The sequence below is a fragment of the Chaetodon auriga genome, chromosome 10 (assembly GCF_051107435.1).
Source record: "Chaetodon auriga isolate fChaAug3 chromosome 10, fChaAug3.hap1, whole genome shotgun sequence".
Taxonomy (NCBI): domain Eukaryota; kingdom Metazoa; phylum Chordata; class Actinopteri; order Chaetodontiformes; family Chaetodontidae; genus Chaetodon; species Chaetodon auriga.
In genome coordinates this window covers 23,971,858-23,987,082 of record NC_135083.1, presented here as the reverse complement: position 1 = coordinate 23,987,082, position 15,225 = coordinate 23,971,858, and the positions used below count along the sequence as shown (strand labels likewise).

General features: G+C 42.1%; 1 protein-coding gene across 2 annotated transcripts; it reads right to left on the bottom strand.

The window, feature by feature from the left end:
• Nucleotides 1-1,195: 1,195 nt before the first annotated feature.
• Nucleotides 1,196-15,225, bottom strand: fkbp1ab (FKBP prolyl isomerase 1Ab). 2 transcript variants are annotated; one of them, XM_076740671.1, is made up of 5 exons: nucleotides 15,068-15,225; nucleotides 14,865-14,912; nucleotides 12,157-12,269; nucleotides 11,192-11,350; nucleotides 1,196-2,629 (listed from the first exon to the last, which is right to left on the bottom strand). In XM_076740671.1, exons 1-4 carry the CDS (start codon nucleotides 15,102-15,104, stop codon nucleotides 11,222-11,224), a joined length of 327 nt encoding a protein of 108 aa, XP_076596786.1. In that variant the 5' UTR covers nucleotides 15,105-15,225; the 3' UTR covers nucleotides 1,196-2,629; nucleotides 11,192-11,221. The 2 variants fall into 2 exon arrangements, 1 of the variants encoding a protein (XP_076596786.1); XR_013077711.1 differs by lacking the exon at nucleotides 1,196-2,629 and adding an exon at nucleotides 8,571-8,991 and having other exon boundaries at nucleotides 9,100-11,350.

The following is a 15,225-nucleotide window of genomic DNA, read 5'->3' as shown; positions in this document are numbered from 1 at the left end:
AGTCATTATCAAGAACATTCAGTCATGTAGTTGTAGTACAAATGCGAGGAGCATGGCTGCAAATCCTGCCTCCTTTGAGAGCTGGCACAGCACTTAGCTGCCGATTGTGTCAAATCAAATGCTTCAGTGAAGGAAGATGGACGGAAATTCCTCACTAAACAAGAAGTAGTTATACCACAGTGTATCCTTCAAAATATGAACATATCAAAAGTACTTATTGTCCAGACAGGGACAAGTGACTGCATTAAGGTGTGAGCAGCATTTTAATTCTGTAGTCAAGTGGGCACCTGCCCTGTTGCACACAAAATGCTCAATTTCTTGGTTGTATGAAATTTGATTAACTGCACATTTATTTTGGGATTTTCCTCACAAAGGATACCACATATATAAACATCACCTCAGGCACTTGCTGGGTCATTATCTAATCTTTGTTGCCCTATCATTTAGAGGGGACCTGCATCCTAAGACTTCATTTTATTGTCTATTGTGGTCACATGGTACATATTCCTCCATAAAGTGTGTTACAAATAATTAGTCTAAAACTATGACACACACAAGTCATGGGTATTGTTCCAGTGGAGGTGTATTAATTTGTTTCCAGGACCTCAGGTATAATGTAGAATGAAGGAGCTGGTGCAAAATGGCCCAACAACAAAGTTTTTCTCTGGGGTCCCTCAATAGCCCATACTGTTGCTGTTTCATCAACCCATCAGTTTTTTTATATGATCATATACTTTATATGTAAAAATGATTTCTGCCAAGTAACTAGCAACTTAAGCTGTCACGTCATTAAGATGTGATGAGTAAAAAGGGCAATATTTCCCCATAAAATGTATAAGTATAAACAAGCATCAAATAAAAAAATAAACTTCAGTAAATACAAATATCTCAAAATTGTACTTATGTTTGATACATAAGAAAACCTAATCAGTTACTTTCCACTGCTGTTAATCAGCACTTGACTGCATTGGCTGTCTACAGTATGTTTCAGCTAACTGTAGATAAGGTGCACAACGACGCATTACAGCTTCAAAATATTCAAACTGCACAATCTAAACATGAAAAACAATTATTTTCAGTAACGTGTTTTAAAAGTCAACATGGTTTTTTCAACCATTCCATGAATGTAAAAGTTCAAAGGTATAAATACACATTTTCAATAAAACAAATATATGAAAAAAACTGCATAGGCAAGTGGAGAGCACTTCTTTTATTTTAAATATGTCATCATTGGTTTAGCCTGCATACAGTAACGTATCAGCAAATAACTACACAGTACAGAGGTGGACTGCTGCCTCACCAGTTGCAGCTTGACCAATATGTAACATCGATAGCCACGGTCAATATCTGACAGCCAGGCCAGCATATTACTTCATTTAAACTCCATTTAAAACTTCTTATTTGAGATACAAAACTACTAGGATGCCTGTGTCATCATTTTTTCTACCACAACACAGACTTCAGTTAGGCAGTGTGGTACTTTACTGCCGCTGGCAAAAAAACCCAAAAACATTGTCTATCATCATAGGTTCTACACTAGCTTTGTTCATTCTCAGAGATAGGAAGTTGGCATCTGAAAAATACATGATTGTACTACTGTAGTTGTTACACAAAATAAGGTTGAGGAAGGTCACAATGTGACTGACTCCTCAACCCCCTTCTGCAAATTTCAAGCATTCCCCTTTTCTAAGAAAAAGTAACAATCCAATTAATGTGTGTCAGCACAAATCCTGTCTTTGCACTGTTGACCTGTGTATGGCTTTAAATGGGGTTTAAAGACTCGGCGAGATGAGAAGGCAATGATAATGTAAATTGGATGCAAAGCTTTCAACATGTACATACGTACTAGGGTTTCCATCGGGCCTAGAACATGCAGACAGGGCAAGGTAGTAACCATGTGTCTGGTGAGAATATTTAGGCACACATCAGAACTATCTACAACTCTGGTTCTCCTTTACGCCAATTACCCCTCTCTTGCTCACACAATTAACAATTTAAATGAAAAAGAAAACACAGTGATACTACTGTATATAGAAATCAGCATTTTATATTAAGCAAACTCAGTTCCTGTGTTGCACCATTAAGGGCTCCCACGATGTGACATTTCATTGTAGGCAGCCACTAAATTCAACACAAACTCTTATCTCTCTGATAGAAACTCATTGCATTTGTTCTGATTTTAAGCTGGACAGGGATACAAATATGTGCTTTTCATTTTCTTTTCTACACTTTTTGTTTCTGTAATATAACAAGCACCAGCTCTGAAACATTATGATACCAGTACGCACTGACTCATTAGAGATGAATGTCGCCGCTAGTGGTTCATTGGTATTTTGTACTTCTCAGCGGAACCATGCAAAACCAAACTTCAAAAACAAAAAGAAAAGTAAAGAGCAATTTAAAAAAAAAAATTCAAGATTAAAAACATGGAGGTTTGTAAGGTTATGGCCCATAGTTTTTAGGAGGAAGAATATGATGGAAAAATATAATTCACTCAGTCACAGAGACAAAATAACACAAACTGTCATAGATTGATGAAAGAAGTGGTGGAACTATAGACTCAAGCCTCTTATAGAATCAAGTGCAGACTCTCCTAGCTTCTCCCCAGGTCACCCAGGTAGGAAGTCACCTGTGAAGATAACAAGAAGGAAAATTCAGGATTAATAAACAAATAAATTCATACATGAGGTGTACCTCGGAGCTCACAACCAAACGGCTTAATCACACAACTACTAAATCTCCACTTAATGCTCTTATCTCAATTCATGACTGTGCATCAAGTGGGCTGGTACTACTGTAGGTACCACTGACTAGTGTGCAATCTAATGCATCAGTATGCAATTAATTGGAGAATGTGCAGCAGCTAAAAGGCAGAACTAAAAACTGCCAGCTTTGTTTAGCGAACAGGCAACATGGAAAATATATAAAAGTGACATTCTTATTTTCAGGTTCACACACGGCAACAGGCATTTACCAAAAGGAACCATCCTCTCTTGGGAGCCGTCATTTTAAAGCAGCACCGATTAAATATGATGTGTGAATACCATGAACACCAGGATTTGTGAAGTCCACGGTTTGCACATTCCAGCTGTGCTCAGGCCTCTTTTATATGTTGCAGGAGCTGAAAAAACTTCCACAAAGCACACACCTGTGCATTCATGCTCACAGCTCCTCCAGCAAGTCTGTACTCTCTTTGAGACAAATAAGTGTGGACACACAGTGGCTATTGGCACCAAAATTACTTGGCTAAGGTAAGGAAAAAAATCTCAGGGGGTGTGTCTCATAGTGAAGTGGGTGTGTCACATAGTCTGCGAGACTGCATCAAGACCATTCTCCCTCGAGATGCATTTTAGGAACTGAGACATCCTTCAAGATGGTGAATTGAGATCGATTTCCGGTTGTGTCAATCATTTTTCTGACCCAGTTTAAATGAAACCACGCCGATTTCTGTGTAACGAATGCCTAGGAAACTGCAGTACTCCTCCACAGCTGTGATGGGACACACGGTGCACTGAATTTGATAAATTTAACATTACTATTTATCAGTGTTGAGTAATGGGAAACATTAATTCTGAAGGAATATGATTTGACTTCTTGAAGTCAAGAAAAGAAGCTCTACTATCTGGTTGTATCTGTTTTCCACGATTGTGAGCTGTGGTTTCCCTTATAAATATAACGACGTCTTCAGTGATCACAGCTCTGTCTGTGGGTTAGGCAAAGCAGACAGCCTGAGTGTCCGGGATGCCCCTTCCCCCAACATTGAATTTGGAAAAAATTTGCCACGACTAATTTTTGGTGGCAGTGTGGTGTGGTTTGTTTTTAGAGCAGACTACGGAACATGGCAACTCTGGGTCGCCAAATGGCCTGGCAGACTGGCCAACCCCAGCAGGTACTGGTCCAGGCCCAGAGCTGGGTCTGGGTCACACTGCAGAACGAAGCAAAGAAGTGCTCTCAAGGCACTGGCCTGTCCACTCTGCCGAGCCCAGGAACAGCTCGGCAGTGACGAGCAGCTCCGGAGGTGTGACCCTGAGAGGAGCAGCAGCAGGTCTGGAAGGAGAGACTGTGACACCTGAAGAGATCTGTGTGCTTACAGAGGAAACTACAGCACACAATCTGCTGAATCAGCACCGCCACTGGCTGTTTGTTTTACAAACCACATACACAGGCAGGGGGATGGAGAAGAGAGTAGACAAGGAAGTACAAAATAGAAGAGCCCCTTGATTCCACTGGGCACGACTATCGCTTCGCACATGCAACATGGTCATTCACGTGTTTTTCCCTCCTCCATTAACCACCAGGAGCATTTCAGAAGCAGAGCATTTTACCTGCCTAATTTTGTTTACTAACTCAGATTTAGTTGATTTGCTAATTTTCCCTGATTTTTTTTTTTCTTCTACCATGGGTAAGTATGGGTAAGTAGGCTTTGTTGATAAATTGTTTCTCCATTTTTTTTTTTTTGGGTTTGTTTTTAGGATCAGGAGTCTGCACAGGGTGTTTTATTGGCCTGCTCATCAGCTTCATGAACTTGAACAGTAGCTGTGAGGGTTGATTCCTCCAAATGCTAGAGGCGGTGGTTAGTCCACAGCACTTGTCGTGTCTTCCTAGCCTTGTTTAAGTTACACATGCAATTAAGGGGAACGGGATAGTAACAGGTTGGATTAGCCTCACTGGGTAGTCTGCTAAACGTTCTAATCGCAGTTCTCACTTGAATTACCTGTCTGTAAGTGTAATACAGGGGAACAGGCTAGCAAGGTAACGGGGTAAATTGGATTGGCCAGGTTGGCTAGCTACTTGTTTCTTAGGTTATGCTTGTGATATAAGTTTACTAGAGTCTCTGATTCGTGTTCTCTGGCCTAGTCACATTTGTGCCTCAGATTTCCGAGTCTGACCCCTATCTTTATTTAAACAATGCTGTTATGTGCCTGTTGTTAAGCTAAACTTCAGGCTAAGGATGACCATGAGTTGTGCCCCAAGTGTCTGGGAGTGGGCCATCTTAGGGAAGCCATGTCTAACAGTTGTATTAATTGTAGCATTTGCCACTGCCAGAGAGAGAGGAAAGGCTACTGTTCAAAGTTGACCTTCTTCCCTCAGGGCTCACTTATAGAAGCTCTAGTTCCTTCAAATGGCCAGAGAAGTCCAGGGGGAGGCCATGTGAGGAGCATGGTAGGCAGAGGAGCAAGCTCCCTCTTGCTGTAAGATCGAGGCCTTGTGATCTGAAGCATTCCAAAGCATTCCCCGACCTCCCCCATCCACCCCATGGGGTGGTTGTCTGGGACTGGGGATGGGGTGATGTCGACAAGGATATTAAACTCTGTTTAAAGCCTCTGAAAGTGCAAATAGTCCCACAGCCTGTGAGTATGGAGGCTCGGCATGGCTCAGAGACTTCCCTGAGAACCCCGAGAGCACTGAGCTGGTGAGGGAGCCTGTCTGTTGCAAGCAACAGAACTGAATGATGCACCAGATACTAAACTTGTGGGCAACCTGTTCTTTCGACGGACCCCAGAGACAGCCACACTCCTTGACAAAAAGGCCATCACGTAGTACATCCACATACACAAAACGATGGGTTTCAGTCCACACATTTCCTAATACCAAAGCAAGACAATTCTCTCAGGCCTAGACTGGACCTAAGGAGGATGAACACGGCCCTCCTAGTGGCCCCTCAGTGGCCATTGAGCGGCCACACTTCTCAGTCTGTTGGACATTAATCATTGGCAGATCCCAATGAGGGGGGACCTCCTTTTCCAACTGGATGGGGAGATATGGCATCTGTCTCCAGAACTCCTTCAGCTCTGGGTATGCCATTGAGGGGGACCAGCCACACTTAACTGACCTTGAGCCCCCAGTTTATGAGATCTTGCAGAGTGCGTCTCCCACAAGGATGGTGTATGGGAACTGTTGAGCTGCATTTTCTTCATGGTGCTGTGGTTAGACCCAGTCTCCTGCCCTTGACATGATATACTGCAGTACTTGCAGTATCTTTTTGATGCTGGCTGGGCTGCCTCGTCCTTGAAGGTGTATGTGGCAGCAACTTCTTTGAACCATTGATGGTGGCACAATTTCTGTGTGGTGCCAGGAGGCAACACACTCCCAGGGTTGAGCATGCAATGGAACAGGACCTTCCACTCGTCCTGCAGACCTTGATCATGTTGCCCATGAGCATATGACTGGAGTCACCTTGAGAGAGATATCAGTGAAACTGCTTTGATTTTGGCAGTTACAAAGGCTGAGTATGTAAGTGAACTCTTACCAGTTCTACGTGAATTTGATGGAAGGCAGATGGCTCTGGGTGACACTGTGGTCAAATATCTCTTTCCTACCAAAGGTTTTATTCCCCAAACATATTGATCAAGCCATAGTACTGGAGGCATACCGTCCTCCGTTTAGATCCAATCTGGATAAGAGGGCCAATTTGCTGCATCAAGTCCATGCATTGAGGCTGTACACTGAGGCAACACAGTGCTTTAGAATGTTCAGACCAGCTGTTTGTGTGCCACAGTAGAAGGAACAAGGGACTGGCACTATGTATACAAAGTAGGGATGGCCCGATATTGGCATAAAAACGTAATATATGTTTATATCGTTATCAGGTTTTTTGCCTATAATGAAAACCGATAAAAATAATGCCTGGATTTCGCCCGGAGACATTTACCAGCGTGCAAATGATGACCCCATCAAACTGCGTCGTGAAGCGTGTAAACAAGCATCGGTGGTTGCAGTAAGAAGTTTGCCCGCTCTGTGCCTGACTAACGTTATGTCTGTGGTTTGGAATTATTTCCAAGTGTCTCCTTCGGATATTAAACTTGTGATTTGCAATGACTGCAAAGCATTGGTTATGCGAGGCGGAACCAAGACTTCTTCCTTCAATACTTAAGCAACACATCACGACAGGTGATGTGTTGCTTAAGTCGGGCTACGCGTCGGGCTGAAGAACGCCCCTTAGCTGTGATATAATGAGCGCATATCACGGCCTGTCATGATGTATTGCTTTTATAAAACGGTTACCAATAATGGCAATATGAAAGAGGAATACACAATAATTTTCGTGTAGTTTTTAATTAAACAGAAATACATATTATCTATTGCATATTTTCAAGGTTTTATCACAACATAACCCAGTGTAGCCTCAGTCCATGCTAGTGTCTACCGTTGGCTTCTCCAAATTGACTCAACTGCACACTGCATTGAGGGGTACTTGCCTCTATTCACCCTCCATCTAAACCAGTCTGTTTTAGTGGCTTTGAGGCCACGCAGGCAGGCACAGCCCACTAACTCCAAACACAGACGGCCATGTTTCCAGTCTTCCGCATCTGCTCTGCCAGTGACTATGCAGCCAGAGAAACAGTGTATGTGTTTCTGTCACAAACTGTCAGCTCAGCAATTATTCATAAACTCTCTAAACCGTTAACGTACACTCTTGTTTTAGTTTTGTTTTCATGAGCACATTTGTGAGAAGTGACCTATAGAGCCTAGTGGAGTAGAAAGCATTTATTGTGCAGAAATAAACAGGTAACATGTCATCATTTACATGTAGCACAGTATACAATGTAAATTCAGTAACTGTCAGGATGTGGGGGTGGAACGTACGATATGAAGCAACAGGAGATGCGAAAGTATTTTTTTCTGGTAAAGAGACCTAATAAATTCACAAAAGTAATCAAAATAATTCAATAGTGATTGCTGGAGTAACTGGTGTTATCCTGACTCCACATTCATTACTTCAGACCAGTGACACTTACCCCAAAGCATCAACATAACGTAAGTGGCTTATGTACTTGAAAGCTGCACAGATGCCGCAGATTCTTGTGTTATCTGCACCTATTGTTAGGCTACTGCATTCATGTTTTCACAGAGTAACTTAGATCTTAACTGGATCTTTACTTTTGACTTGTCAGACAATTATTACCATATCAATGCTTTATAAATGTTTGTCAAAGCCACAGATTATCTGTTATCCTTTCGAAATACAGTAAAGAATTTTGTATGATTTATATTGTGATCTATAAACAACGTAATGGCTGTGAAACAGAGACATGTCTTGTGTGGCTTACAGAGTCACTACTTACGTATTACGTCATTATTTAAAAATTACAGATTTTCACATTTTCAGTCTTGATGTTCAACAGATCAGATTTTTCCATTTTTCCATATGCATGAAATCAGCTTTTCATGAAACTTTTGTTAAAGAACGTGGTGTATTTCTCTAAGACCACAGGACCCATAATACTCTATTTAAAAATGACCAAAACCCTCCTTAAAAATAAAGTACTTTATTCAAAGCCCATGACAGTCGATGACATGGAAATATAAATAGGGTAAATGCAATGCACAAAGAAGCAAAGCCACACCTTAAGTGAATAATCAAGATCATGTCCTCCATCGATGAAAAGGATTTCTTTTATACTGAAGTTGTATCAACTGGTACAGTTATAGAGCTTGCAGGTCACAGTGCACATCCTGACATGTCATCTTGTGGATGCCATGTTTCACTCCTACAGTCATTTTAATAGACATGGAGTGTTTTCATGTGCATTATTTTGAGTACTGAAAATATTTTTCTTCATTTTTTTATAGTCATATTCTCTGTTTCTATGACTATTCGCAGTAATTGTGCCTAACATGTCTTTAATTTAACCATAGGATTACACTGTGGAAGGAATCAGTGGTGATGGCTCAGCTTCTCCACATGACTGAAAACTGTCCTACAGACAAAGACTGCCATTGAGTCTGGAAAAACATTACAGAAAAGGTTCAAACACTGAATTAGACTGCATTAGTTTCAGTAAATAAACTCGTAACTGATACACACAAGACAAGCAAGCGATACAAGCAAGTGTAGGGATATTTGAGTAACTCACAACATATTTGTCAAAACTGTGAACAAGTCTGCAGGGATGTGGATGGTGTGGATGATAGAAAAGGCTGCGGAGCTCCATGGGGAACAGTGGATGTGCCAGCAGCAGTCTTTTCAGGACATAGTAGCCTGGACAGCTGTAACAGAATTATTATTTTAATTACATTATTATAATTACAGCTTGTATAGGCTGCAACAGCTCATTGTTAATATCAAAAATAGCCCTAATATTTCAGGCAACAAACCTGTACTTGTGATGCAAGTCCTCAACGATAATGGGTCAATCTGGCAAGCAACGTCCCTTGTTGGAAGTAACGGTAGTGATGTGCTGTCCTGTATGCAGGAAACAGTTAAAGCTTACGCCAATATTATCTCAAATGTGTAATTATGGCAACAACCAAAAAATGCTAACAATTCATTTTTATGAAGAATGGAGGACGGAATTGATTACACAGAACATTTCTGTTCCACTGGATCTTGTGTTGTGACATGCCGAATAAAAAGCAACATTTTCGAAGTGAGACTACGTTACCGCAACAGGAGAGACCTACAGCTGTGGACGGTATTCCTGTATACGTATATATATGTTACAGCGTGACGGACCTGGAATAGTGTTCGCTAATATTACTATTAGAGTAACATAAAGAGTATCTGTGAATCAGAATAGTCATATTAGACTTTTACCATGTCTATTTCACATGTGCACCTTCAAGTAAATCAGGTAACATTAAATTTGCATTCAGCAGCAACGCACACAGGTACCGGCAAGTATCAAAGAGCAGAAGGGGCTTTTGTGTAACAACAAAGCCAGCTGAGCTTACGTAGAATGGTCCACAAAAAGCCGCACTGACATCCAAACTACTACTCTGGTTATTTAACTGGCTTCAAATTAGGCTTTACATAATTTCTTTTAAACATTCTGACTTTCCCTCAATATTACTCCAAAATGTGGGTCTACAATGGAAGCTAGCCACATTAGTGTTGCAACATGCTAATGCTAAGTTCAGCAGGCTAACCTGCCAAATAAACAGCAAAGTAACACAAAAGAAAGGCAAAACTTACAAGTTGGAACTTGGATCGCAGACAGTCAGTATCGATCCATCCTTGAGCTTTAGTTTCAAAGTGAATCCTGGTTCATACTGGCCTTACTACTACTGGCAACTGTTGTGGGCACAATAATAAAGTTAGTCCATCAGGTCTTCTCATATTCAGATGATGTGAGTAAATGAAGAGTTTTGCATTGGTTCTCCCAGTCAACAATAGGTCAAGTTGCGCAGACAGGGTGCCCAAATTTGACTAGCCTTTTAGAACATGTGGTGTTTGATAGATGGAGCAAAAGAATGAAGAGACAGGGTGGTCTTTTCACATACTTTGAGGGTCTCTGGCCACACCAGGGACACATATTTATGTTGAAAAGCCATGAAAAAGCACATTGGATAGTATGTGACCCCCCCCCCCCCCAAAAAAAAAAAAGGCTGCCATTATTTTCACACCAAACCAATATAAAACAAAAGGCTTTAAGAGTTCCGGTATCTGACGCATTATAAAATCAAATTCTTGATTTGCGAAAACCAAAACAATAAAAAGGCTGGTCTGCTTTTGAGGAATCTAGATCTCTAGGCTACAGTGAACTTAGAACTGGATCAGTTTCAGGATGATCTAACAGTCTTTACAAAGCATGTCTGCAGGGGGACACCCACAGATGTGGAGAAACATCTCACTGTCCGGCGATCACACTGACCGGCAGAGGGGATACCATCTTTACGGCTAGTGGGATTGGTCATTGAAAACATCTTTGCTATTTTATAAGGCTTCACTCTAAACTCCTGCAGAATTAGACCATTTCTGATTGCCTGTCTCGCGTTCTCGTTCAATCTTTGTCATCTCTGTGCTCTAAATTTAGGCAACACTGCTGTGTACTCATTCTGATTTGAATTTCCACCTGATTGTCAACTGGAGTAAGAGACACTGAGCTTGTGATAACAAAGCGAAAAAGTCCCCAGAAGTGAAGGACAGTTTTCTAAATGGCCCATAGGCAATAAAACATTAACTGTGATGGATAAGCAATCTAAACAAGCATCTACAAGTTGGTTTTCTTTGTGTAGTGAAATGCAGGTACATCATTTGCTGCCTGAAAGGCAGAAAATATAAAATGTTACAAGGCTCGCTAAATCAGTTGACCTGCTGGCATGTTAGTGAGCTTGTCAGCCTCAATCACCATCTGTTTCACGCTGATGACTTGTGCATTGTTGCACAAAGCAAAAAGATGACATTTGTTGCTATAAGTTGCAAAACCAACAGTACCTGACACATTGTAAAATGTTGCAGATTACTTACACAAACAAAAAAATGAGCCTTAAAATAGCCTCATTCCAAACCCAGCAGCTCAACATCAAAGATGAGGGTGGCGTTAGGAGGGATGATGCCCGGGTGGCCTTTGTTTCCGTAAGCGTAGTCAGGTGAGCAGGTCAGCTTGGCCCTTTGACCAACACTCATCTGGAGGTACGAGGAGAAAGACCATGCAAACACAGGAGAGAGAGAAAGAGTCAACGGGTCATGTGGAACAGCTAGACTGCAACATAAAACGCAGTTAATTAGATCAGATTAATGCAGCCTCTGCAGTCACAGTTGGATAGCAAAACCACAGGGGGCAGTGAAACATCTCTCTTACTATTAAAGCTCCATTATTATGAATTCATTTCTTTATTGTGCAATACTTCATGTAGAAATCAACAAAACCTTTTTGAACAGGTGCCTTATTAAGATACTACATACTGGTGTTGTAATCACCACATATAGAGATCATGAAGCTACAGGACCTGCACACAGACAACACCATTCACCAGCACCCTCATCTAAATGCTGCAGGACCGAGTGTGTGAGCTAAAGAGCTGCATCCATGCTGTGTTGGCCCTCTGTTTGCGGTGATAATGGAAACGTTGTTGAGTGAAAACTCGATAATGGAACCATGTCAATAAATGACAGTATTTCAGCAGATGAGCTACCTACATTAGCAGCAGCAAATTGTGTTTTCTGTCTTGCAATCCAAATGATTTCTGCCTCTGAATCATTATTGTTGAAGCTGCTGAGTTGCATGACATTTTCCTAAAATCTGTCTGTTCCAATGGCATTAATAAATCCAGTGTGGCACGACACGTACCGCCTTCTCTGAGGGGATGAATGGGTGCAACCTGCAGAATTTGTATCAATTCACAAAACTACCATTTAGATATATCAAAAGGCGGACTTAAATGAACATGCAGATTTTACATGCACAATATGCTCCCAGTTCTCCAGCCTACCTGCACTACACCCTCTTCCCAGCCTCGGATCACTTCCTGCTTGCCAATCTTGAACCTGAAAGGCTTGTCCCTATCACGAGATGAGTCAAACTTCCGTCCGTCTGTCAGGGAGCCTGAGAAAAAGGGAACAGATAGAGGCACAGAGTCAAAAACAAATGTTTCCTGTGGGTAAAAAATCCAGTCATTACCTCTGAACATGCACAGAATTTCAAGATTTATCACAAAAATAATTCCTGCAGCAGAAACCATTTTAACATGTGCAGACCAGATAACGCTAAAAATACTGGCTCAGAAGAAACTGTTTTCAGAAAAACACTGGCCACAAATACGTCCTCCAGGCTTGTCTGACATCCATCTTCCCTGCTGCGGGTAGAGTGAGAGCACAAATGAACAGATTCCAGGGATCTCAGAAATAGCCGCTGCAGCTGTCTGAAGGGTGGGTTTCAGTGTGACAGTCAGGAAAATGCAAGCATCAATCCGCAGAATAGCAACCCTCCAAGACTATTTACACCAGCGCTATTACTGTTATTAGCACCAGCAAGGCAGCATGTGTGTGTGATGGTTCACTGTGGTGTGTGTGTGCATGTGCAGTGTGGGAGAAGGTGCAACATCGTGCATGTTGTTGGGCACATCAGGGGGTGGCTGGCAAGATGCAGGCTGCAATCCAGGCAGCAGAGTGGGTGTGCTGTCCTTTCCTGGGTATCTAGAAAGCCGCCTCATGGAATTATCTGATAGAACTGAAAGGTCCAATCCGAGTATCAAAGCCAATACACTGCATTCCGCATTTCACCAACAAACAACACAGTGTTGACATTTTCACACGCCGACCATTTCCTGCAGGCAGCGCCTTTACAAAAGCCCAGCAAATCCATGTTTTGATCTCCACTTGGACGTCTACATTTAAAAAGGCTTGTGTGATGAAATATCCTGTTTCATGTCACATTTCAAGGCTGCTTTGTAGGCTGACAGGAAGGGAGACCACCCAGTGAGGAAATCCTGTAGTTTGTGTGATAAAAAAAGGCTCATGCTCAAAAAGAAATAAAAAATATTTCAGTGAGCGAGGCCCATATCAGGTCTTGCTTCAAGTTACATAATCCAGAAGCAAAGAGGCTTGTATTACAGGGTGAGTTATGTCTGTCTTACCGGGCAAGAAGACGGAGACCAGCTTTGCCATACTAAGAACAGGTGCAGACAAATGTACAGTCTAGCGCGCCGTGAGGTCACATCCATCTCAAATCCCATTTTGCTACTCGTGCTACATGTTTCATTATCTGTACTGTATTTATTTGTGAGTGTCATTGGATCAAAATTTTAATTTGCCCAATACTTGATGACCTATGACCAAGTGGCCTTCCTGCCAAATGAATAACATTTCCATCAGTCTCAGCTGTACTTTTCATTGCAAGCTCATTAGCAATGTTAGCATGCTAACACGCTAAACTAAGATGGTGAACATGCAAAAAATTATAACTGTTCAATGTCAACATGTTAGCATTATTATTGTGAATATGTTAGCATCAGTACTACTAGTAGTAATTACTTTGATATTGCATTAATCTTATAAAAAAAAAATTGTAAGCAAAAAAGGGAAAGATTCACTGGTTCCAGCTTCAGACCTGAATATTTTTCTTTTTCCAGCCTTTTCTGATAAATATTTTGGGGTTTTGGACAGTTGCTCTGACAAAATATGACATTTAAGAAGTCTACTTAGGCTCTGCGAAACTCTCATTGGCTTTGTCTTTATTTGCTGACAAATAGTATTTGATTAATTGAGACACTGACCAATAATGAAAATAAGCAAAGGTTGCAGCCCCATAAATAATACTGTGTATCAGAAATACTACAGGAATAATACTAAGTCTGGCATTACTGCAGCCGCGCAGACGGTTATAATCCGGTCAACGCCATCAACAACCCCCCCAACCCCCCGCCACACACACACTCAAAAACACTCACACACACACGCACTATAAACTCCAACAAAGACAGAAAAGCGCTGGAAATCAGACGGGATTTAAACCCCCGCTGTCTGCTCTGTCTGTCAGTCTGTCTGGGCCTCTGAGTGAACCCTACAGCGGAATCCGTCTCTCTCTCTCTCTCTCTCTCTCTCTCTCTCTCTCTCTCTCTCTCTCTCTAAAATGAATTCTTTTCTCCTCAGAACACAAATGAACACATTCTCCTCTGCTTTTGGTGAGACTGTAATGAACCGCTCGGCCCCAAACTGGAGCGCGCATTTTACGCAGCGATGAATCCAGTGCGCTGTCCCCGGGACATGCCGCCGCTGTGCCCGCTATGAACACGGTCACATCCGAGTGCTTTGAACACATACGCGCTTCCAGGCATTGAAAATGTCGTGAAGGGGTTAAATTTTTATGTACCAGTCCGTGACTGTCAGTCATGCCTCTTTGCCCTACTGACAAATCACTACCTGGAAGCTTTGAGGGGAAGAAATGTGCGCGGTGCGTAGTTTTTGGAGCTCCACAGCATGAAGGAAAGTGCTTAGTGTCGCTAAAATAACGGTTCCATGAGGAACTAGAGGTTTTTGTGTCTTAGTCTCAGGATTACCATGCTGGGCTATTTTTCATACGGGTGTAGAAGGCAGTTGCCCACAACCGTCACTCCACTTGTACGGCCTTCAAATAACCAAGTGGAGCAGCTAATGTGCAGATTGAGTACGAAGGGTGATAAGTTTCTTATTTAAAACTCACCAACATAATGCACCACGCACGTCTGTCCTTTTTTGGGGAAAGTCCTTCCTGTGGAGAGAAACCAAAGAGGCGCTTAATATAACTGGCATACTACGCAATTAAGGCGGTGTTTCTGCGGCTGGATTATGCAAACACAGAAGTGCAAATGTGCACTTAGAAATTAATGAACACAAACACGTCTCCTTTCCGTGCAGTGGCTTTACCGTCGCCCGGGGATATAGTCTCGATTTCGACTCCCATTTTAGCGGCGTGTTGTGGAGCTGTCCCTGCACCCGGCAGCACTCTTCCCGCAGTCCGTCTGTCTGCTCCTCCAGCGGATGTGCTCAGCTGTCTGTCTTTCTGTGCTCTCTGCAGGGAGATC

Excerpts from the sequence above, each read along its gene's own strand:
- fkbp1ab (XM_076740671.1), bottom strand. The coding sequence starts at position 15,104 with ATGGGAGTCGAAATCGAGACTATATCCCCGGGCGACG. Across the intron at positions 14,913-15,067 it reads GACTATATCCCCGGGCGACG|GAAGGACTTTCCCCAAAAAA; the intron begins GTAAAGCCACTG and ends TTCTCTCCACAG. Across the intron at positions 12,270-14,864 it reads GTGCGTGGTGCATTATGTTG|GCTCCCTGACAGACGGACGG; the intron begins GTGAGTTTTAAA and ends CCTTTTTCTCAG.